The sequence below is a fragment of the Eumetopias jubatus genome, unplaced genomic scaffold, assembly GCF_037043125.1.
Source record: "Eumetopias jubatus isolate StellerSeaLion01/CBP00866 unplaced genomic scaffold, mEumJub1_p1.0 scaffold_10, whole genome shotgun sequence".
NCBI classification, from domain to species: domain Eukaryota; kingdom Metazoa; phylum Chordata; class Mammalia; order Carnivora; family Otariidae; genus Eumetopias; species Eumetopias jubatus.
The window spans coordinates 119,435,780-119,461,111 of NW_028274816.1; the positions used below are offsets into that span (position 1 = coordinate 119,435,780).

Sequence of the window (25,332 nt, forward strand, 5' to 3'; positions counted from 1 at the left end):
TAGAAGCTTATTAAGGAAATTAAAATGGACAGAAAATTGATACCTTGGAGGTTTAGGGCTTATAGAAGCATTTAATCTCATCTGTATGGATCTGGTCTGGCCAGATTAGGTTACGCTTGATTTTAGTTTATTTACTTATGTTTTTTATTTATTAATTTTTAAAATTTATCCAATCTGTTTTATCCGATCATTTGATCTATCTATAATTTTTTAACCAATCATTCTTATTTCGCTTATCCATGTCCACACCTAGCTGTTTGTCTTTTTGGGAGATGGGACAGGGAAAGATTTGAAGTTTTAGTCATGATCAATCTAAGTTACCATATGTGGCTTTGACCGGAGGCCACCTCCTGGCTGAACTAAAAGGTGGTTCCCCAGAGAGGCTGATCTGACCTTCCCACTGACCTGCAGGCTCAGAAGCCAAAGGATGCAGCCTACTGATGCCATCTTGACTGGCCCACCTACTGCATGGGCCAAGAGCCAAAGGGAAGCCCTGGTTCTTCTTTCAAGTATAAACAGGTTTGAGACAATCTAAAATTGAACTATCTACAGATCATAACCTATTCCTTTCCTCAGTTAAGATTTAGAAGTAAAATTTTAGAATTTTGATACATTTACTTAAAACAAGGTTTACTGTTTTCAGTTCTTAAGTATGCTTGTGTATGAACATTTGAATGATCTCTAAAATATAATACCCTAAAGCTAGCCTTGGAGTGATGATGTAAAGTGGTCCTTATGCCTGGGTTTAAGTAGGAAAGACACTCGCCATGAGGACTTGGGTTTAAACGGGCAATGCCTTACCTTTAGCACAGCCAGAAGAGCTCCAAGTTCCTCAGTCTGCGTCAGTTTCATCTTACCCCCATTTAGAAGAGACTGTATACCTTTTAATGCATTTTGTAACAACTAGGGGAAAGAAGACAAGCTTAAAGGTAAAGGAGATGTGGTTATCCAGCAATCAACTTTCTAGCACCACTGAGGCTGGAGGAGAAAAAGTCTCTACGTGATGGAAAAAACCATTCAAAAGGAGGGGAAAAAAACAAAACAAAAGAAGACCCAGAGGAGAGAGATCTGATGAACTACTGCTAATTATTTTTTAGAAGAATAGAGTGCCCTCACGGAAGAATGGTCTTATCGTACATGTTTATAAGCTAGCATGTACAAACGGTGAGCAAGAAAAAAAAAAAAAGAAGAGGTGTGTAGTGGGAAGAAGGTGGAAGGGATGGAAAAGTGGCAGCGGAGACCGGAAGTGGGGAAGCTTTCTGATGCAGCAACCTCACTAGTTCTCAAAGGCAAAGGCATGTGTGTGGGAGCAGGTTTCTAGAGGGCAAGTCTGATCCAGATTGATCTTCTGACCCAGCATTCTCATTAAGAAATACCATCCTAAAGAAATACGCTCCCCCCCCCCAAGGAGAAGATGTGGACCACAGCCTTTTTCTGAAATAGTGGAAACACTGAAAAAAACTTCCATTTCCACCTGCTATGACAATGATTGTATAAGAAGCTGACCCTCTGCTACATGGGAAACTCAACCATAATAACAGCAAGCATCTGCCAAACACTTTAAATGCTGTATTTCACATACTACTCGCAGGACCCCTACAAGGTAATTGCATCATTTGTCCCATTTCAGAGAGAAGGAACAGGGAGGCTCAAGAAGTTCAGTAACTTGCCCAAGGTCTCCCAGTGACAGCAGTCAGAAAGCATGAGGTACATCAATAGGTACTGAAAAGATGCCCAAGAAATATTCACTTTAAAAAGCAGATAAAATTATAAAACAGCATATTTAATATGACCCCACTTGAAAATTATAAACTTAATGCTCATTTACATACAGAAAAAATATTTGGGGGCTTGTAAAACAAACTGTTCCAGGTGGTTATATCTGAGCAAGAACTATGAGGAACCTTCACCATCACAGATCTATAATTTCTGATATGTGTCATTCTGAATTTAAAATATGTTAACAGACTGTCATATTTCTATCAGATTTTTAAAAAATAATATTGCAGATACTGTTGAAATCTATTCCTTTCCCTTCCATCTAAAAGATAGTTACTAGGGGCTCCTGGGTGGCTCAGTCAGTTGACTCTTAATTTTGACTCAGGTCATGATCTTGGGGTTGTGAGATCGAGCCCCATGTCGGGCTCCATGCTGGGTGTGTGAAGCCTGCTTGGGATTCTCTCTCCCTCTGCCCCCCTGCCCCTGCTTGCACTCTCCCTCTCTAAAAAAATAAAATAAAATAAAATAAAATGACAGGGGGCGCCTGGGTGGCTCAGTTGGTTAAGCGTCTGCCTTCGGCTAAGGTCATGATCCCAGGGTCCTGGGATCGAGCCCCGCATTAGGCTCCCTGCTCGGCGGGAAGCCTGCTTCTCCCTCTCCCATTCCCCCTGCTTGTGTTCCCTCTTTCGCTGTGTCTCTCTGTCCAATAAATAAATAAAATCTTTAAAAAAAAACAAACAAAATAAAATGACAGTTACTAGTCCGAAATTGTATTGCTTTTATAGTCAGGAGGGAAAAAAATACTTTTCTTTAAAAAGCTTTAAAATTGCAAAACAAAATACACAGAAACTGTCTTGTAATTTAAACCTGAAAGATGTGATGTCCATCTTTGTAAGTTATAAACATTCCACGTATGCCTATTATCTCTAGACAAAACAAATTCCACAACCACATTATACTCTTCAGTAACAGCCTCTGTTCTACTGCTGCTTCTAGACACACCTGTAACAGGCGTAAGATCAGTGGTAGCCCCACCTACCATGCAAAACGTGATATCATCCATATCAGATGATTTCGGAGACTGTAAAGCGGTCAGGAAAGCCCGGAAGCAGATAGCTGGGTAGGGCTCCTCCAAGTATGGCTGTCCCGGCACACTAAAACACACACAGAGAAAGCAACGCAAACTCAGTCCTCTTTGAAATGGGGCTCGCAAAAGAGTAAGAATTAAAAATAGCAATAATACAGACCAATGGAGTGGGAATACACCCTTGGATGAAACTGTATCAAGGAAGACTGTGCACTCTGGGTCATTAACTACGGCTGCGGGACAGCACAAGCATGGAATGAGGAAAGAGGTAAGACTGGTTTCCATAGGGAAAAGTTACAGAAGTTTGTAGTGGAAGAAGTATAGGGGAAGAAACCCTTTTGAGTACTGCTTTTCAGTGTTTAGAGAGGAAGTAATGCAGACAGGGCCTGTCAAGCTAGAGCCACACAGCTGAACCGGCCCTCCTACCACCTGGACAACACTGCAATAAACACAGACGAGATACCACACAGCCGTTCAAGTCTGTGCTCCTCGTTTCTCATTGCAGGCATCTACAACTGGGTGGCTGGGATTGGTTCCAATTTCTTAGGAGAAATTGGCCTTGAAAGAGGCCTCAACAAAGCTTAAATTCATCTGACTGTATTCTAAAAGACTTAATATGGTTAAAATTTCTATCAACAGAAAACAAAACCTTGACATATTGCACACGGACTCCTTTTACCCTATTTTAGGGATAAGGTCCGAGTCTAGCTTTCCCTTTAACTTTTCTATAAGCAAATCAAAATTAAACAATATAAGATGATCTTATTAGCGAGGCACATGGGAACCACACGGTAGGTTCTTTTCTAAGTTGCCTCTGGCTTCAGACAGATTGAACCACCTATAAAGGGCCCCCGAGAGGCCCTGTCTTACCGTGGCTGGGAGATGTTACTGGCTCCACGTACCTGAGACATAAATTTGCCATACAGTGTACTGCAGCTCTCCTAACTTCAGGGTCGGGCTGAGCCAAGTCACTCAACTTCATCAAAATCCCGCTCTTGCCTAGCAAGCCTGGGAGGTACTAAAACAAAATAACAGCTAATGTTGGTCAAAGAAAGCTTCTAGGAAAGTATTACTCTTTTAGACAGATGTCAGTTTTTAAACGGAAGGGCAGTTAAGTACCAGAAGACTAGCTGCTAGGTAAATCTTACAGATGGGCATGCAAAGATGTGCCCCAAAATACCAGTGGAGATCACTGCTCCCAGCCCAGGTAGTTGCTGAAGCTCTTTAGTTGTGGGTACATAGCTGAAGAGTAATGACAATAATAAAAATGGTAATAATATTTACTGAGTGCTAAGCACTTTAGAAGGACTGTCTCACTTCATCCCCAGACGAACTACCGTATACATGAAGAAACGAGGCTCAGAGTGGTTGAGTAAGGGCTGCTCAAGGTCACACATACCATGAATGCCAGGATAGAAACCTCAGCACGGGCCTGTTGGTTCAGAGCCTGTGTTCCTAACCTTTTGAAGGAAAGACAGAACACAGTTTAAACTACCTTTTGACATTTTGAGCCATTGCAGTAAACCAGAGCTGCCAGGGCTTGAAGAATTTCCATGTGTGTCCAGGAACTACACTGCTGAATAGCAGAAATAGCATACGCCAACAGGAAATCCAGGTTTTGTTCATCCACAATCACCTATCAAGAGAGGAAAAAATATGCATGATCTAACTTCTAAAAAAATATTTGTATCCTTTCGGACATGTATGCTCACCTGAATCAGGCTATGAAAAAGAGAGCACATGTGCCCATCTTTTTGGGGTCAAAAAGATCAGCTCTAAAGGCCTTGAAAGTTTGGTCAAGACAAGGCCTTCTCCTTGCCCCAGGGCCTTGCTCATTTTCTCCCCCTTACTCCCTCCACACAAAGTAGAACCTGGCAAAGTCCTTGTAAATTTTCCTTGAGCTACCCAGACACTGGCAGCTGTAAATCCATATATATGTGTAAGACTCAATCCACTGCAATTGCCTTCTACATAGTAAATGCTCAACAAATACACTGTGAACATATATGTTTGCTAAATAGCTATTATGTCTCACCCTGATGTAGGGAATAAGACAGGAAGAGAGGGCATATTCTTGTCCCTCAAGGAGTTTATAGTCTTATTGAGACGAAGTAGGCTAATTGAAGTATCAATTCATGAATTATTGAGATAACCTGTCATCAAAAGCTAGAAAGTTGGCTAAGGGCTGTAGGTACCATATATGATCAGGAATTTTTCCAACTGCCTGTGTCACAAAGGTAATATACCTGAGAACCAGTAAACATTTAGAAGCCACCATATCAGTGTGAAAAATTCTAAACTTGAAAATAGTGTCATTTCATTTAGGAAGACACACGTAGCAGACACTGCTTACCCATCAGCATTCATCTCCTATCTCCTGTTGGCAGAGTACTGATTTTATTTGGGTGCTCAACTCTTGTACATGAGACCTAAGGGTAAATCCCAATTAGCTAAGACAGTGGTTCTCCAATCTTTTTTCCCAGGGAAATAAGATTTTTTTTGCCCATTTGGCAGTATCTGTAGAATTCACAATTGGGGGGATGCTACTGGCTTCTAAGGGAGAAGCCAGGGATGCTGTTAAAATCCTACAATGCACAGGACAGTGCCCCTCAACTAAGAATCATCCAATCCAAAATATCAATGGTGCTGAGATTAAGAAACTTTGATATAAGAGTTGAGCTGCACATTGTAATCATCTAGGGAGCTTAAGCCCTCCACGTGATTCTAATGTGCAGTCAAGGCTGACCCCTGGTTTAAGCCACTCATGGTAGTACCATTCCCCTGATCAATGGGTGTAGAGGGGTTTCTCATATGACCTAGGTCTCCCCAGCCAGCTATCAGGGGAGATCTGATGGAGAGTGTGGGGGACAAGCTGCCTCATTCTTAAATCAAAGGGACACAAAATAAATCATTCTTTTGCTTCTGCAGGATGTTATTTATTTCACACAGGATGCCAAGATGCCCTCTTGACTATGAGAGATGCCCAAAACCCATACACTGGTGGCAAATGAAAAAAATGCCAGTGAGTTTCTTATTATTAAGTGCCCCTTAGAGTGCCTCCCTTGGGGGTTGTGACATGAGATAATGTGACATGAGATAAAAAAAAAATTTTTTTTTAGCTATTCTAGGTTGGCTTTTCTGTTTCTTGCAGCCAAAAGAATCTTAGATTGCATAATGCTAATTGTAAGTTTTGTGCTAACTACATTCACATACTCATGCGGTATCTTATGGTAGGTAACAGCCACAACTTCTGAACTGTTCCTAAAAAGATAAGAGATTTATTTAGGAAGTTATAAAGGTTCTGGAGAGAGGGCAGCTATAGTACAGACCTTGATATAAATAACAGGGGTCTTTTCATCTAATGTCCTCTTGCTCCCAAGCTACTTCTTACATTTTATGATGAACAAAGTATAGACCACAAAAATGGTAGCTTTGGGAAAGGGGAAAAAATATTGGTAGGAAAGGAGGGGAAAGGGATTGTTTCAACTTATTTTTAGACATATCTTGGTCAAATACAGCTTCCATGAAAAATCCTAAGACCTGGGGGCCTCAACGATATTGGTTTCTTGAACCAAACAGAAAGGGACACCTCGAATGGACAACTTTCTAGAATTGTGCAGCATAATTTTTTTTGTCAGAATTACATTTAATATCATTCTTAGTAAGGAATTGCTTTTTGCAGTTTCTCAAAAGATCAGCCTATCACACCTAACACAGACATAGCATTTCAAAGGTTTAGTTTATGATGAATTCTAAGGTTATACACATGATTACCTGTAATCTGTTAAGTAAATGGTGGATAAGTTGAGACACTTTGCTGACAAGATGATTCTGATTAAGAGGCACCAGTCGGCAAGCTTGGACAAGAAGAGTACAAACATCCTACGGAAAAAAAAAAAAAAGACAACGAAAAGGCAATATGCCTATTAGTCAAGTGAAGAACCCCCGCCACCCCACCAAATACGGCCAAACAGAAAAATGAAAGTGAATGTTCACACTCAAAATGAGGAAAGATGAAATCTGAGGCAGAAACTAGGGGAAAAAGATTAAATGATACCACAGAAATGGGATGTACTAAAAAGTAAAAGACTCAACATGGTTTTTGTCAGGCTAAAGACTCCAGAGTCTCTACATATGTAGACAGTGCAATTAAATAACCAAAGGAAGGCTTCCAGAATGTAAAAACACACACTGTAGTTAAAGATAACAAAAAGTAAGCAAACAGACACATGAAAAGATACTGAACATCACTCGTCATCAGGGAAATGCAAATCAAGACTACAATGAGATATCACTGCACACCTGTCAGAACGGCTAAAATAAAAAACACAAGAAACAACAGGGGTTGGCAAGGATGTGGAGAAAAAGGAACCCTCGTACACTGTTAGTGGAAATGCAAACTGTGCAGACACTGTGGAAAACAATACAGAGGTTCCTCAAAAAGTTAAAAATAGAACTACCCTATGACCCAGGAATTGCACTACTGGGTATTTACCCAAAGGATACAAAAACACTAATTAAAAAGGAAACACACACCCCTATATTTATAGCAGCATTATTTACAATAGCCAAGATATGGAAGCAGCCCAAGTGTCCATCCATGGATAAATGGATAAACATGTGGTTTATATATACAATGGATTATTACCCAGCCATAAAGAAGAATGAAATCTTGCCATTTGCAACAACATGGATGGAGCTAGAGAGTATTATGCTAAGTGAAATATGTCAGTCAGAGAAAGGCAAACACCATATGATTTCACTCATCTGTGGAACTGAAGAAACAAAACAAACAAGCAAAGGGAAAAAAAAGAGAGAGAGAGAGAGAGACAAATCAAGAACCAGACTCTTAACTACAGAGAACAAACTGATGGTTACCAGAGGGGAGGCAGGTGGGGAGATGGGTGAAATAGGTGATGGGGATTTTTTTTTTATTATTATTATGTTATGTTAGTCACCATACATTACATCATTAGTTTTTGATGTAGTGTTCCATGATTCATTGTTTGCGTATAACACCCAGTGCTCCATGCAGAACGTGCCCTCCTTAATATCCATCACCAGGCTAACCCATCCCCCTACCCTCCTCCCCTCTAGAACCCTCAGTTTGTTTCTCAGAGTCCACAGTCTCTCATGGTTCGTCTCCCCCTCCGATTTCCCCCTCTTCATTCTTCCCCTCCTGCTATCTTCTTCCTTTTTTTTTTTTTTTTTTAACATATGATGGGGATTAAGGAGGGCACTTGTGAAGAGCACCGGGTGATGTATGGAATTGTTGAATCATTATATTGTATACCTGAAATTAATATAACACTATATGTTAACTATATGGGAAATAAAATTAAAAAAATAGAACTCATTTATTCCTATTTTAAAAAAGAAAAAGTAAGCAAACCATATTTTCAATGCCACTGGGAAAATCAGAAATGACACCTGTATAAATTTATTGTAAAATTAGGTAATTCTTCAAAAATAAGAGGGCAACCTATTTGCAAATCACATTATTCATTCATCCACTGATGTTTACTGAATTAAAAGGTTTGGAGCACTTACTATGTGCTAGACAGTGTGCTAGATCTTTGGGGTCCAAAGGTGAACAAACATATTCCTGAACTTTAAAAAGAGCTCATAGTGAGGAAGACAGAAATACTCACAAATAATTAATGTGAATTAAATGTTGAAAGAATTAACTGCAGGGGTGCCTGGGTGGCTCAGATGGTTAAGTGTCTGCCTTCGGCTCAGGTCATGATCCCGGGGTTCTGGGATCGAGCCCCACATCGGGCTCCTGGCTCAGCGGGGACTCTGCTCTCCCTCTCCCTCTGCCTCTCCCATGCTCATGCTCCCTCTCTCTCTGAATCTCCGTGTCTCAAATGAATAAATAAAATCTTAAAAAAAAAAGAATTAACTGCAAACTCCGTGGGGAAATGGTAATTAGGGAGGTCTTATGGAGGTGATTTTTTTTTTAAGATTTATTTATTTTAGAGACAGAGAAAGCACAAGCGGGGGGAGGGGGTGCAGAGAGAGAGGGAGCGAGAATCCCAAGCAGACTCTGTGCTGAGTGTGGAGCCCGATGTGGGGCTCAATCCCAGGACTCTGAGATCATGACCTACACTGAAACCAAGAGTCGGACATTTAGCCCACTGTGCCACTCAGGAGCCCCACAAAGAAGATTTTTTTTTTTTAGATTTTATCTATTTATTTGAGAGAGAGAGAATGAGAGAGAGAGAGAGAGAGAGCATGAGAGGCGAGAGGGTCAGAGGGAGAAGCAGGCTTCCTGCTGAGCAGGGAGAAGGATGCGGGACTCGATCCTGGAACTCCAGGATCATGACCTGAGCCAAAGGAAGTCACTCAACCAATTGAGCCACCCAGGTGCCCCTCACAAAGGTGATTTTTAAGCATAATTTGGAATGAAATGAAGGATGACTAAAAATCTGCCAGACAAAGCAATGAAAGACACAGCAAGCAATGGATGGGAATAGAGTGTGCAAAGACCTGGAATACCAGTAGGAGTGAAACACTAGTAGATGCTTGAGGGACAGCAGGTTTTAAATGACTGCACACAGAGCACAAAAGGAGAAGTGACAGGAGACTCGAAAGGCACATATTTTTGATGGAAAAATATCAAATTGTACCAATAAAGCAAAAGTTCCCAAGTAAACCCTTAATTCCACTCCAATCCCTAGTGACACACATTATTATTTTGTTGTAAACTTTTCCATTCGTTGTTGTGAACTCTTTACATCTATAAGTGTACATATTCTGTTAAACGCACTCCTCACCCTTATACTGGTGTCGTACTGCAATGAACCATTCTGTAACTTGCTCTGATCATCTACCAATATGTATTAAAGATCTTCCCAAATCAGAGTTTTGCCTTTCTAATCAGGTTTTATTCTCACAAAAGAAAAGATCACTCTAGTAGCAGGACAAAGAATGGTTTGGAGAAGAGCTAGACAGGAGGCAGAAGAGAAGTTTGAGGAGACCAGTAGAAGAGTTCAGGAACGTCATCTTGCCTGAGGGCTTAAGGCATTGGCAGTGGGAACACAGAAAAGGGAATGAGAAATATTTATGAGATGGAATCTGAAGAATCCGAAGTGGATAGATCTGGGAGAAAAAGGGAAAACACCAGTGTTTGTGCCAGTGTGACTTGGCAGACTGGGCATGTTTCTGTGAGTTGGGGGATGGGATGGGTTGTGGATATAGTGTGTCTACAGAGATAATGTAACTTCATTTTTAGGAACTGTCCAGTTTGAGGTGCCTGTGAACACCAGAGGCAGGGGTATGACTGGGTCAAGAGTTCTGGGAGTTCAGTAAGTAGTATCCAAGGCCTGATGTGTGTGAATATTATTATTACTCAGTGTCCGAGTACTTCTAAACAGGAGGTAGAGAGGGAAGTGCTAGCACGAAAGAACAGAAAATGGCAGGGAGCATGTGGCAGCCTTAGGCTCCAATTCTACCCCTGCCTTTTGCCAGCAATAGGACATTGGATCTTTATGTGCCACAGTATTTTTATCAGTACAGTAGATCTAATAATACCCACGTTGTAAGATTCCTAGAACCGTACACCGTAAATTACAGTACATGGTCTGGGTGCTCTGTATTCAATAAATGGTAGAAGTGAATTTTATATACAAAGTGTTTTGTATGCAGGGAGTGGAGCTGGGGGACGGGAAGGTGGGACAAGAGATGACACCTGCGGTGTTATCAGAGCAGAAGTCATCAATGGGGTTTTAAAGATGCGAGTTTGCCAAGCACTGCAGGATCTTCCAGACAGAGGAGGGCAGAGACTGTCACGGTCGGAGGGAGCCAGCGAGCCTAGAACTAAGTAACGCGAAGCGGGGCTGGGAAAAGCCGGGCGGGGCAGGCGGGAGCTACCCGCTAGGGTCCCTGAGGGCGGGGCCGGGGCCAGGAGGCGCGGCCCGAGTCCTCCCCACCCGGCACACCGCCTACCTCCGGAGCCACGCCGCCGCCCTCACTGTAGTTCTCAGAGATGAGCTGGTCGAAGAGCAGGTGGATCTCGGTCCGGGCGGAGCTGCTGTCATCCGGGCGCAGGGCGCAGAGCCTGGCGGACAAGCAGCGAAATCCACTGCTCTGGTTCGGTCGCCCCTCCCGCGCCGGCTCGCTTTTGGGCGAGCCGCCGATTTGTACCGCCGCCATCTTCCCTACGTAGGACAACAGGGAAATACTTCCGGGGTATCCCGGCTCCGCTCGCCAGTTCCGGAAATACTTCTTTAGACCCGAAGCCGAGTGAGATCCTGGACCCTCCCCTGCCTGCTTTGCGAATATTTGTCAGAAATTAGCTTGGAGGGTTTTTTACCTTACATTTGTGTTTGAGTACTGACTGAAAAGTGGGACTCTTTATGTCCTCCTAGAAAGTGTGTTCCTGGACAAGGCTGACATGGCTCTTTAGTACTAGCGTTTCACGCGGGCTGGATTTGGAGAGGAGCTGTTGGTGGTGGCAGTGGCAGAAACCGCTAGTTCTAGGACATCTTTGGACTCTTCTTACATCGTGTGAGAGCCCTTGATTCTTACCCAGGCGCAAAACCACCCTGTAAATGGAGGGTATAATTCGCAGTATTCCTTGCTGCTGGCTGTGCATCTTCCTGTGAATCTTGCGCTTCATTACACGAGAAAAGTAATTTGGAAGTTCAAACTGAGCCATGTAAAATATAACCTGCCTAAGGGTGACCTGGTTGAGATTGGACACCCCAAGATTTCCTGTAGCCTTAAAAGCAAGAAGCTGGAAAAGAAAATAGCCATTTTAAAGGCCGTAAACCGTTTTTAGTCACCCAGGAGGTGAAGGCATGAAATTTACATTTGGTCATCTCTTGGGCTTTTGAATTATGCAAATATAAAGCAGATTCTTATCAGTGATTCTTAGGGAAAACCTTGAAGTCACCTGAAGGTACATGTTTTATCCTGAGACTAAAACACTTGTGTTTAGCAATAACAACTGGGGGTATGCTTTAGAAAAGCTTGTTTTCTGAAGACTTTGGGCGTTGGGGAGAAATACTAATTTTTTGTTTGAATTTAGATGTCATATTATTGCTTATTTTTGGGATGTATGTGCATGTTATGTATGTGTATGTATTTGTGATATTCAAGCATTTGCTCAGGGAAGATCAGGAGCTGAGACCTAGTCATGGAAGTGTTAATCTGATTTCTCCCAAAGCAGAGCGTTAGGTGAGGTTGATATATTAGTGATTTATTCAAGAATGAACAGGGAAGAAAGGAGAGTCAGTACACATATGTACTATTGAATTGGCCATTGCAAAGGGTGAGTGATTGCGCAATCCTTAAGATTTTTCTGAGATGCCTTCTGGAATGTCCTCAGCACCCGCTCCTGAGGTGGGAGATGGAAGCATGTAACTGTCAGCCTTTGAATTCTGTTGTCAAGCATTACCCCACCAAGCATCAATTCTCCATTGTTTCTCATATGAGCATGCATCAGTGGGTGGTGGTTCCTGCAGGAGTTTCTTGTACAAAGAAGCCCTGAGGCAAAAGTGAGAGGTGTAGGGTACTAGGGTACAAGTCCAAGGCAAGTCTCTGACAAGTTACCTTGAGCTAAACTAGTAGATGCCTGACAGAAACTGGTTGCCATAGCGATGATTAAAATAAGAGTGTAAGGCCAAGAGTGTTTGAAGCAGTGCACAAGAGATATCCAACACACGGGGCTAGAAGGATGTGAGGCCTGGTCTTCACCACAGTGGAGGTGGTGTGATATGGACTGTGGAAAGGATCTGGGTTCAGTGTGGCTCATCTTAGGTTGTAACATGGATGGCCCACACATACTGTTATTCAGAACTGAATGACCCAGATATTGTAAAGTGTACTGATACCGGTCTGTTGAGTTCTGATGGAATGTACCCTTGCAGATGGCAGTGTGGTTTCTACAAGGAAATGAACATTCCTATCCTTTGGTTATCACCAACTGAAGAAAACATACATCAAGCTCTCAGGGAGGCCTTGAGGGCCCCCTTCATTGGCTTGTGTTTAGACGATAACCCCCAAACTGTGGAACTTATACCTTGGCAAAAGTTCTCCCAAGAAAATCTCCTCACACATCCTTACTCCTCCTCACTCTCAGTATTTTTTAATCCTACATTGACCGTGGGGCCTTAAAGATGCTAAGCATGTTCACAGCCATTTCCCTTCATGAATTCTGCATAAGGTGATCTGGAGCCTTACTCTGGAATATCACCTTTTTCATATTTTGGAACTCAGTCAAGACTTTACTTTAATCACCTAATTAGAGTCTGGATCATTCTAACTGAAGTAGGCTTTACCGCCCTTCCTCTTCTACTTCGCATCCTTGTTTATTTCCTTCAGAACATTTACCATAATGTGTAGTTACCTTCTTTATTGTATATTATCTGTTTCTTCCTCTAGTATGTGAGCTTTGTGAAGGCACACATCCTGTCTGTCTGGTTCACTATTGTATCCCTAACGCTAGCACAGCACCTGAGTCATGGTAGACACCTCCCAATACTTTCTGGCAGGATAAATAAATTCACTGTTTATTCAGAGCCTCCTATTTCCCATCTGTTGGTTGATGTGAAAATCAAATGGGATCTCTGTGAAAATACTTCATAAAGTTCTATAAATCTTGGCATCCAAATGAGGTAGATACTGTTATTTCCCCCTTTTTACAGATAAAAAAAGCTTAATGGCTTAAAGAAAGACAACTTAAAGGGTTTAAATGGTTTGTCAAGGGCCACACAGGCAGTAAATTGGCCGAAATCAGACCACAACCCAGGCCAGTTGTGATTATGAAGAACATAGAAAAGAAATGTAAGTCTATTTTTACCTCCCATGTTTTGTAATGGGGAAAACCAGAAGAGAGGGGCTGGCTTTCAGGATCCAGATGAACTACAATAGGCTAGGAAGGAGGATTGTCTTAGGCTTCCATTCTAGAGCCCTACAAAATCATCACTAAGCGCCATCGGCCCATCTATTTGATAATCATAACAACTGTAGTTAACATAATGAACTGCTTTTGTCCTTGTAGCTCTATGAAGCATACGTTGTTATACAAATCTGAAACCTGAAGCACAGGAAGGTTAGGACACATGCTAAAGGTCACACAGTAATGTGGCGGGCCTGGGTCTAAAATTCAGAATCAGAGTTCCTAACTACTATGCTATAATGCATAGGCCCTGGATTTGGACATGGGATTAGAGGTAAGGCCCTGACACTTACCTGCCATATGATTTTGAGCAAATTACTTAATCTCTCCAAACCTCAGCATCCTTATATATAAAATGGTATTGATAATAAGCATAGTCACAAGGTGATTGTAAGGATAAATTAGATGATGCTTGTGGAGAATATAACAGAGTTGCATACCAAGTGCTAAACAAATGTTATCTGTCTTCCACCCCGTCCTCCACCTCATCATCACCCTTAACCAAAGAACTCAAACAGTTTGGGTATGTCTAACAATGAAGATTTATTAAAAGAAAGGACTCTTTTTCCTTCCCCACCACATCTCTTGTAATCTCCACCCACAGGCCCCCATTTTCATCTGTCTTCCTGGTCAAGGAGTTCCAGTCATATCTTTGAAGATAGGAAGTGATGAAAAATTATTAGAGAAGGATGATCCTCAAGATAAGTCTTCATCTGAAAAATGGACCAAAAAATTATACATGAGACCTGCTGTTTTGGGGACCTGGAATCACAGAATGCAATTGAGAGGTGACAGTTCTCAGTTCTGGGAATCAACAAGCACCTACAAAGAGTCAGCAAGGCCAGAGGCATCCCAAGGACTGTGGGTGGATTGGACAGATAGTACCTTCTGAACACAAATGGGTTACTTTTAAAGTTTATGTTGATTCTATTGTGTTAGTTATTATATTAATTAATAAATACAGCTTAGTTTGTAATTAAGGCTGAATCATGGTAGCTTTTCATTATGCATTTTTTTTCATTTGATGGCTACTGAAAATAAAGAAACTATTATGTGAGGACCCTGAAATATTTCTCCAGAAAAAGGGTTCTCATAGGTCAATCTGGCAGTGTGAATCAGAGCCTGAAAATGGTCATAAATTATAATTCTTAGAATTTATCCCAAGGAAATTAATAAGGGTGTATGCACAAATTTAGTATTCATTATAACTATATTAATACAATAAACCATCAACAAATGTGTATTAATGGGGGTTTCTAAGTATATGAGCATATATGATGGACTTCTGTAAGACTGTTAAAGGTGATGGTATAGAAGATTGGTGTTGCTGGGTGTTATGCACAAACAATGAATCATGGAACACTACATCAAAAACTAATGATGTATGGTGATTAACATAACAATAAAAATTTAAAGAAAAAAATAAAAAGATTGGTGTTGTTAAAAGTTGTTCACTAGCTATTTCTAAGTGAAATAATTAAGAAATCAAAATAGACACAATATTATCTCATTTCAATATGTATATTATGTATTTGCATGTGTGTTTAAAATATGCACCAAAGTATTAAGCAAGTATCATTTGGGGATGGGGGGGTAATGTGACTGATTTTTATGTTCTTTTTGTTCAAATAAATAGTCTAATTTCTCTCCTGGATATACTGGGTAATGAGATTATTTTAAAGGTTTGGAAGCCAGCATCCTGTGATAGATGCTTCCTTTTCTTGGAAAGGGTGTGAAGAGGGAAAGGCCACAGAGAGACAGGTTTCTACCGCACCCGCTTCTGGAAAGTCCCATCAGAGCCAGCCCGCCAGCCAGCTCAGACAAGTTTTGAGGAAGCAGGGAAGGACCTGATGTTTTTACCTGTCCCTAGGCTGCAGCACAGATGTGGCCACACCCATTGCTGACGCAGTGCTCTCCTGGATCACAATCCCAGTCATCATGGCAGAGCTCAACGCAGGTGCCTATGTTAGAACAGACCAGCTGAAAAACCACCCTGCTTTAAGCACAGGTATCAGAGAGGATAGCCCTTGACTGATTAAAAGAACCCATTCCACTTCTGTCTTTCAGTTCAGTGAATAAGGGAATTTGTAAATGATTACTCACAGAACAATACTCATTAACATCTTATATATTTCAGTTAAAAACAATGAATTCACATAATCACAATAAAGTAAGGCCTACTTTAAAGAAGAGCATAACTGTATGCAGAAGCAAAGTGCAAAGAAGCCCACTCAAATGTCCTCACTTCCCTACTTTGCAGGGAAAGGGGCAGAAAAGGGGAGACTCATATCTACCAAATGCCATCAAGAGTGCCTTGCACTCACCCTGCGAGGTGAGTCTGACTGGTCTCATCTTATAGGCATGGCAGCTGGGGTGCACAGAGGTGAACTGCCCACTAGTAGGTACAGAAGTGGAATTCAACCGAGACCTGCCTGGCCCCTAGGCCAAGCTCCTTCTGCCGTCCCACATGATGAAACAGACCCTGACATGAAGAACACATCTCCAAATTTCAAGGAGTCACTCCTGGTCTGGGTGGAGGCCCCCCAGGTTCCCAGAGGCTCAAAGTTAGTCTTTGAGAACCAAGGAAGTAGGTCCAAGAAGCTGGTTAAGACCCCACAGGAGCTTCTAGTTAAATGTAGGCAGAGCTCTGGACCAATGTGTGCTATGCTTCTGTTGTGCTGTGCTTTTGCTTCTACTCAGCTGTTACCATGAGTTTCTCTACCTGATTCCATGTCTGGACTTTCTGGGCCTTTGTTTTCCTCATACGTAAAATGGAGCTCTTGGATCTAGCAGGGAAAATGAAGTTCATTCTCCAGTGTCAATTCTGATCCATAGAGATGACTATCTGGTGCTGTGTTGAAGGGGCTGGGACACCTTGTCCAGGCTCAGAAGGAAAAAATGCTGTGATGACTAGCAATGTGAGACTCTAAGAATGGGCCTGGGGGGATGTCTACAATATACTTGCAGACCTCAGAGAAAGTCAACACGATTTGCTGTTGTTGACTAATGGTGAGAAGGTTGAAGACTTTGTCTCCACTCATAGCAGTTTGGTCACTCAGTAAATCTGTTGATTTCTTACTAGGTACAAAGCATAGGGCTAAGTTATTGAGAAAATATAAAGATACAAGGGTCATTACCTTAAAGCAGCATAGAGTCTAACAGTGGAGATAAGACGTGTTTAAAGTACGAAAAATAAGGCAGTATGTGACAAGTGTCCTGAGAAGAGGTATATCCAAAGGAAAAGGGGCTCAGAAGAGAGAGAACATTACTTCCAATTAGATTAACCAAAAAAAGGAGGGTCTTGAAGTACAGGAATCTTTTTAAGGCAGAATTGAGGGGTGGTGGTGGTAGAGTTTTGCAGAAGAGAAAAAAATTACTAACAAAAGTTCACAAGGGGAAATGTAACCGGGCCTCGAGTAGGAAGAGGCATGCAAGGCACCTGCAGCACAAAGTTTAAGGAGGCACTTGCACACCCCTAAGAGTGAGCACCCCCTTAAATATGGCACCCTGGGTGCCTCATCTCCTCACTCCTTAGCCTGAAATACAAGGAATACAGGAGGACTGTCAAATAAATGCAAGGCTGGATAAGTATAAGGGGCAGTTGGGAGTCAGGCAGGAAAAGTAGGTGGGGGGTAAAGTTACAGGGGCCAGACCTTGAGGACCTGAGGAGTTTGGGTTTCACTTGGTAGGCCAAGGGAGGGATATGACTGCAGTTCACTTAAGAAGATTATTCTGGCATGAGGGCATAGAGTGGACCAGGATTCAGTGAGCAAGCAAACCTCAGAAGCAATCGAGGGTCAGGAAGTGCTGTCAGGAAACCACACCACACTGGCCCAAGTACGGGGTAATCAGGGCCAGACGGGCCAATGTGGCAATGGGGAGTGGAAAGGAAGGAGCACACGCAAGAGACAATTTCAAAGAATGGACGGTATTTGGCAACAGGTTTAAATGCGGGCGGAGGACAGCAAAGAAGAGAGAGGAGGAAGAGTTGAATCCAAGAATCTTTAGGGAGAAGTAGGAGCTCCAGTGATGATCATCCAGGAGAGGAGAAAGTTTGAGGATTGATAGAGTGGCTAACCATGTCAGGTGTTGCAGAGGTTACAGACTTGCTGCTGAGGAGAGTCAAGATATTTATCAGCTGATCCTGGGAGCAAAGTTTCTGGAGACTGATGGGGACAGTTATGGCGATAATCTTCAGGAGGCAAAGGAATGAGTTGTGAGGAAGTTAGGGCAGAGAGTTAAGATTGCTACTTTGAGAACGTTGGTGGTAAAAGGAAAAGCGGAGATTAAGATGACTCCCATATAACACGATTAAGAAAATATGTTCTCTTATGATCTTATCTATTTGTAACAAGAGACCAAGAAACCCATGGGGGAGAGAGATGCTGGGGAAGATGGCGGGTGGCTCATGGGGAAGCCAAAGGGAAGAGTGGAGAGTCCAGTTGAAGGGAAGACCCAAAGAAAGGAAGAGGGGAAGAGTGGATGCAGAAGGAGAGAGGTGCGGCAGTCAAGGTGGCTCCTGGACTAGAGGATCTTTCCTTCTCACCTCCCCGCCCCCCCCCCCCCCCCCCGCCCCTCAGAGCACAGCAGTCCCTGCTGGCCCACTTTTCAGCTCCCTCATGCAGAGAACGGGCTGCCTTCTGCCCGGACTTACCCAGAAGTTGCAATGGTCTCACTGCAGCCTGGAGCTCCTGAACCTCCGAGCTGAGGGTGATGAGCATTACCAGAAGGAGAAAGCCCCCCAACTTCATGTTGCTGTTGGAAGTCTTCGGTAAAAATGCAGCAAGGCTGGGAACAGCTGCAATTTATGCTCTTCCGCCCACTGACCTAGAATGCAAGGCCAGGGGTGGGACTAGGCACGTGAGAGCCTAAGCCCTGCCCAGAAACTCCTTCTTGAAGAACTCATACCGATAGGTCTCCTGAGGAAGGCCTTGCTGTTGCCCAAGCCAGTCTGAGCTGAAGGAACACCCTCCAAGGGCAGATGAGTAAAGAGTCTCCTAAAGCAGGAAAGCCGTGACTAAAGCAGGAAAGCCGTGAGTGACAGAGAAAGGGGTGGAGTGGGGTTGGGGTAAGCACTAACTTTTATTACATACTTTATCCACGCATTCCTTTTTCAACCCAAGTAAATGCCTCCTCTGGGCCAGGCGCATGCTCGGCACGAATACATCCTTATAGAAATTACAATCTAGGAACTGGGTGTTAGCCGGGGTGCAGCCCCCTGTCTCACTTCTCCCTGCCCTGCTCTGGTCCCTAGGGTCTCTGGTATGAGGACAGGGAGAGTCAGGAGAGCTGACAGGGCTGCTCCTAGGTCACCTGCTGCTGGGAATGAGGCCCCCTTAGTCTCCTGGCTTGGTCTGATTTAAGCGGTTGTGGCGGTCTTTGCCTATATGATATATGTCCTTTTGTGGCATAGAGTTTCACTTCATCTTGTTCACCTTCTTTTCTGAGAACCCTAACTCTCAACATACATGTTAGGCTCTTCTAGGATGTCCCTCATCAGGCAGCACTGGGATGGGAGGGCGGGGGCAGGGTGGCGGCAGTAACCAACAAGCTGGGGAGTGAGATTTCATTTCCGCCTTCTTGTAAGCACTCCTAAGCTAGACGAGTGATTTTCTGAAATACCCGCCTTGGTTTTTTGGAGGAAGACGCCCTCCCTCCCTCCCCAGTGGCAGTGGGGGCAGAGGAAGGCACGTGTAACTTCTGGCCAAGAGCATCGTGTCCCATAAGATGTCTTATTGCACATGAGATAAGGATGGCTGGGCTGCTTGGGAATGACAGGACCAGTTTGTAGATTCTTATAGCTCTGGGGAGAGGGTTGACTTGACTTCTCTTTGGAAAGTAGAGTCCTTGACATTTCACCAGGGGCCCTGATTCCTAATTCTAGAACTATGGAAAGAGACCCTATCATGCTTTCTTTGTCACAGTTCCTGAAATGCCACCAGTGAGAGGTCCTTTGGACAAACACCTAACATCATAAACTACTAGTACCCCTGAGTAGGTTAAGGGGTGCTGTTATAGGTTATTCACAAAGCAATTTTGCAAACTGCCTCAACTCAATCCTGCCTATCCCAAAGCTGAGGTCGGCTGGTGTCCAATTTCTGTAACAGAGTCAGAGCCAGAGAGAGACATTTAAGAGACCCTAAACACTGAAAAAATGATAGTGATGTTCTCCACATGTAATTCCAAATTTTAAAAAATGCTTCAACTTGAAATAAAGATATATTTTGAAATAATTTTGAAATTTCAACAAAACTCAAAGGTATGTTGAAATTAAAACTTGTTTCTTTTTAGATGTCCTCTTTTGCTGGTGCCCTAAGCACATGCTTTGTCTGTCCTTTTCTGAGAACTGGGCTGAGCAGGGCCTTCAGAGCCTCGGCAATAGGGCCTTTGCCTGCTTCCCTGCCTCCTCCCTCTCTCTTCACCCTGGCACTCTGGGCTGCTCTGATTGCTGCCCCTTGCCAGGTACATTACACTCAGTTCAAGCTGTTCCTTGAACTTGGAACACCCTTTTCTTTTCTTTCCCTGCCACGTCTCACCAGGCTCAGCACGAACCTCACCGCCCAAACCCTCCTCAGCCCCCACCCCCAGGAGATGTAACTTTATACTTGTTTGGTCACAGCACTTTTTATTATTTTTACATTTCTCTCCTGTGAATATCCTGATGGCAAGGATGGGGGAGTGGTCTCAGGTATCTTTTGTCTTCCATCATCAGTGATTAGCGTTTACTGTGCTCAATAATTATTAGATGAACACATAGTAGAGACAGTGATAAATGAATGAGAGTTTTGACTAAAGGGGGGGGACAGAGAGAAGAGGGGGAGAGCAGAAGGGGTTTTGGAGCATGCGGTTGAGAATGGGTGTGAACAGGACCCATAGTGTGTCCTTTAGTTGTCAGAATGGAAGCCCCATAAAGGCACCAACAGCAGGAAGGACACGGTGTTGGAACTGGATAAACTGCCATTTGAATCCTTCCATGTGGCTACTTCCTAGGTGTGTGCGTGGGCAAATATTAATATTAGTGAATGAAAAAATTTGCATTCAGTTTTTGGAAAAAGCCTCATTGATCTCTTACTCTGTACCACGCCCTGTACTAAATGCTGGGGATGGGGTGTGAACGAGGTGGACTTCCTCTTACAGAGGAGGAGGTAAACATTCTATAGCACCCAGGCTGGTATGAAACAAAGAAAATACTCTGTTCATACAAGCAAATTTTAAGCTAATGTCATCTGGCTCCCCCAGGTCTACCAAGGGGAGTGCCATTTGCATTTAAACTTGATTGTGTTTCCAATCTGCCACCCCCCTCCAAAAAAATCAGCAACCTTCAAAGTGTTCCCCAGTCATGGTTCTTCCTGTTTCTCAAACCATACGATGGAGGAAATGTGACCATTCTGGAACCTTAAGTTTAAAATCAATCCAAAAGGGGCGCCTGGGTGGCTCAGCTGGTTAAGCACTGCCTTCAGCTCGGGTCATGATCCCAGCATCCTAAGATAGAGCCCTGTGTTGGGCTCCCTGCTCGAGGGGAACCTGCTTCTCCCTCTCCTCCCAGCTCAGTGCTCTCTCTCTCTCTCTCTCTCTCTCTAATAAATAAATAAAATCTAAAAAAAAAAAAACGCATAATGTCACTGTGGTTTTAAGAGAGTTGAGGAACAGCAATATGGCCCTTATTTCTGGCTGTTCACTAAGACCAATGCAAGCACAGCCCAGCGCTTAAGACTGAGGACTCTGGGGTGCGACAGATCCGGTATGCCTCTGGCTCTGCGGCTTGGGAGCTGTGCGACCTTGGGAAAATTAATTTCCCTTTCTGAGTCTCACTTCCTCATCTGTAAAGCGGGTGTTATAATTCCTACCTCATTGGCCTGTTGGGCAGATTAAAGGAACAGATATGTACACATATCTATTCCTGGCAGAGTCCTTAAAACTGGCAGCTACTATCATTATTAATTTCCGTGAAAGGGAATGTATGTCTTTCTCTTCCCGATAGCATGTATAGACGGCCCATGCAAAAATGTATCAGTTCCCCAAGGAAATATCACAAAAGAAAGGGGAATCAGAACCTGTCCATATTTTATTCTGTTGGAAATTATCAGGTGAACCATGAAGAGACTCCAGCTGAACCATCAACCCCATGAAGTTGTCAGCTCAACTACTTTATGTGGGTTCAGGATTCTCAACTGGAGGTCAGGAAACTTAGCATGTGACCAAGTTTTGCCTAACAAGGGTCAAGGAAGTCACAGTCATATAATTTCTCCTCAAAGTCGTAAAGAGCGTAGCAATCATCTAGAAGGGACTATCTCCATTCAAGAGTCCCTGCTCCAAATGAAAGCTAATTATCAGCAATGCCTAGTGAACATTCACCTGCTCCAAATACCAGCTCTTCCTCTCCCTGGGATCTGCAATTAGAGCATGAGACTGAGGTCAAGGTGATCCGGCAAGGATAACATCTGGTCCCCAGGAGAATGTTAAGCATGCGTCCTCCCGCCTAGACCTCTATGCTGTGTCAAATCTAGATCACATAGCAGGCAAGAGTCTGAGCTCAGGAGCCAGACCACCTGGGTCAGATCCCAACTCCCCTTCGGTAGCTGTGTGACTGTGGACAAGTTAGTGGACCCCTGGGAGGCTTGGTTTCCTCCCCGTGATGAGGTGAGAATGCAATGAGATAATTATGTTCATAATTCAGCACCATGTCTGGAAGACCGCAAGCACCCCATAATGGTTGCTGTTTTCAGGGTCAGTGATAGTATTATTTAAAAGGGAATTCTTGCTTATAACCCAGGTTTAAGCCCCAGACTGTGTGACCTTGGATAAGTCATGCCGTCTTTGTGGGATGCAAGGGTCCTCATCGCTAAGAGCTGTTGCTAGAGCAGGAAACTCATAAGTACCTCTCCCCTCCCCCCCAGTTTGAAACCCCACTGATGTGAGCGCTTCTCCTTTACGCGGACATGGGCGTATGCTTCTCCTTTAAATGAAGTGAACTCTGTATAACCAGTGCTCTTGAGCATTGCTGTATGTGCAGCAAGACGCTGTGGTGAATACCAGCGAATGTGGGAGCAGAGGAGGCCCTTGGGAAGGGGCTCTGGAAAAGAGGACAGTGTGTGAGCAGAGACAGAGGTGACACTTGAGATGCTACCCTGGGCTTCCTCTTAGGATACAATGTGTTCTATGTGGTATGTATACACAATGGAATATTATGCAACCATCAAAAGGATTGAGATCTTGCCATTTGCAACGATGTGGATGGAACTGGAGGGTGTTATGCTGAGTGAAATAAGTCAATCAGAGAAAGACATGTATCATAGGACCTCACTGATATGAGGAATTCTTAATCTCAGGAAACAAACTGAGGGTTGCTGGAGTGGTTGGGGGTGGGAGGGATGGGGTGGCTGGGTGATAGACATTGGGGAGGGTATGTGCTATGGTGAGCGCTGTGAATTGTGCAAGACTGTCGAATCACAGACCTGTACCCCTGAAACAAATAATGCAACATATGTTAAGAAAAAAAAAAAGAAGAAGAAGAAGATAGCAGGAAGGGAAGAATGAAGGGGGGGAAATCGGAGGGGGAGACGAACCATGAGAGACGATTGGCTCTGAAAAACAACCTGAGGGTTCTAGAGGGGAGGGGCGTGGGGGGATGGGTTAGCCTGGTGATGGGTATTAAAGAGGGCGCGTTCTGCGTGGAGCACTGGGCGTTATGCACAAACAATGAATCATGGAACACTACATCCAAAACTAATGATGGAACGTACGGTGATTAACATAACAATAACAATAGTAATAAAATGAAAAAAAAAGATACAATGTCTTCTGCCCCTGCTTCCTCACTCTCTCCGCCTCCTGCTCATCTGTGTACACACATCCTTCTATCCAGTTCCTCGTCCTGACACAGGCAAGCAGTGGCTGACCGGACCTGCCAGTGGCCTTGCCGGTTTGGAGGGCAGCCCGGTTTGGAGGACAGCTCCATGCTGAGAGTGGGGAGGGCTGCAAGGAGGACAACACCCCCTGCCACCTTGCTGTGTGCAGTCTCCTCTGATGACAATGCAGATGGGCAGAGATGGCCTGACGTTCATACACTCCCTCCTACTGAGCTGGGCCAGGGTGTGGAACCTGGGTGGAAACACGGGTATTTGGAAGCTTAGGCCTTGATATGGGCAGCTGACCTTCCTGGATTATACAGATCCGTGTTTAATATTGAGTAATGGTGTATCTTCGAACAAGCTCTCTGAGCCCAAGTAAAATAGTTTCTTCTGCCTAATAATCAAGATTGCTAAAGAACAGAGGCCACTTTTCTTCTAAGTTTTATTTACTTAAGTAATCTCTACACCCCACGTGGGCCTTGAACTCATGACCCAAGATCAAGAGTGACATGCATGCTGTTCCCATTGAGCCAGCCAGGTGCCCCAGAACAGAGGCCACTTTGAATGGCAGAGGCAAAGGGGGTGAGCACCTCTGTGTGCCAGATTTTACAAACATATACATATGCAAATTGGATATTAGAGATACATATCTTAAATAGTATATATAAATTGACCTTTAAACTAGTATATACATGTATGCTATCTCCATCCCCTTTAAAAATAAAAAGTACTCTCAAAGGTTATCTCCATACACACATGAAGAGAAGTCACTCCCCAGTAACTTCCTAGTTATTCAGGTCCTCCTGATCCAAATCCCAACCTCCCTCCGCCCCACACACAGTTTTTGCCTTTTTCCTTACACTTTCCCATTCCCCAGATTTTAGATCCAAATATTAGTATTGTGGAGTTCAGGGTCTGGTCTAGGAATGGAGACTGGCAACCTCTCTACTTCTCCCCCATTCTCTGCAGAACTACTTAGAATTCCTCATCCGGTCACGCTACCTGAAATGCTAACAAGTAGAGATTCCCCTGGATAAAGAAGCCTCCTGCCATGTTCAGGTGCAGGAAAAGCCCCATATCTGAGTATAACAACTTTTTTCCTCCTTCCACCTTATATAGAATCCTCGAGCCTTCTTTTTATTACATCTTCTCAGAAATGTTGATCCGGCTTTTACGTAGAAGGTGTCGGTTTTCCTTTTGCAAAGCTGTTTGGAAGAACACTCATCTTGCAAGGAGGGCTCTGCAGCCTCGGCCACAGTCAGGAAGGCCAGCCTCCATAGAAGCAGCAGGTGGACTCATGCCTCCTTCTTGAGAATAGTACATTACAGTTCCCAGCTTGCCCTGCAGTTAGCTATGGCCATGTGATTGAGTTCTAGGCAACCCAAAAGAAGTGATACGCACCACTTCTGGGGTGAGGCATGCCCCTCCCCACTATGTGCAACCTGCCTTCCTTTCTTCCACTTGCTAGCCTGGAGCACATAGACAAATAATTCTAGAAGCCAAGTATTGAAATTGGTGAATCAAGATGGAAGGTGCCTGGTCCCCAAATCAGCGCTTGGAGAAAAGCCATCTGCTGTTCCAGAGTACACATTCTGGATTTCACACCAGGAAGGAGTAAACCTCAACTGAGTTAAGCCAGTCAGACTTGGGGGTTTATTTGTTGTAGCAGCTAATTAATGCAATGTGAACTCTATGTAGTCACATCCCTTTTGAGAGATCAGTTTGATCTCTTTCTTCTGTCCATCCCCTCCTGCCCCCAACTCCTCCCCCCT

The 25,332-nt window shown here is 43.6% G+C and overlaps 1 protein-coding gene across 2 annotated transcripts in view; it reads right to left on the reverse strand.

Moving 5' to 3' along the window:
- Positions 1-10,962, reverse strand: part of HEATR6 (HEAT repeat containing 6) — a 36,233-nt gene extending 25,271 nt beyond the window's left edge. Inside the window, exons 1-6 of one of the 2 annotated variants that reach the window (XM_028109270.2) lie at positions 10,754-10,962; positions 6,581-6,688; positions 4,302-4,442; positions 3,709-3,824; positions 2,759-2,873; positions 802-903 (exon numbers count right to left, since the gene is read on the reverse strand). In XM_028109270.2, coding sequence (XP_027965071.1) covers positions 802-903; positions 2,759-2,873; positions 3,709-3,824; positions 4,302-4,442; positions 6,581-6,688; positions 10,754-10,960 — 789 coding nt within the window. In that variant the 5' untranslated portion in view covers positions 10,961-10,962. Of the gene's footprint in view, positions 1-801; positions 904-2,758; positions 2,874-3,708; positions 3,825-4,301; positions 4,443-6,580; positions 6,689-10,753 lie in introns of those variants that run through there. The other variant, XM_028109271.2, reaches the window with a different exon arrangement.
- Positions 10,963-25,332: the final 14,370 nt, after the last annotated feature.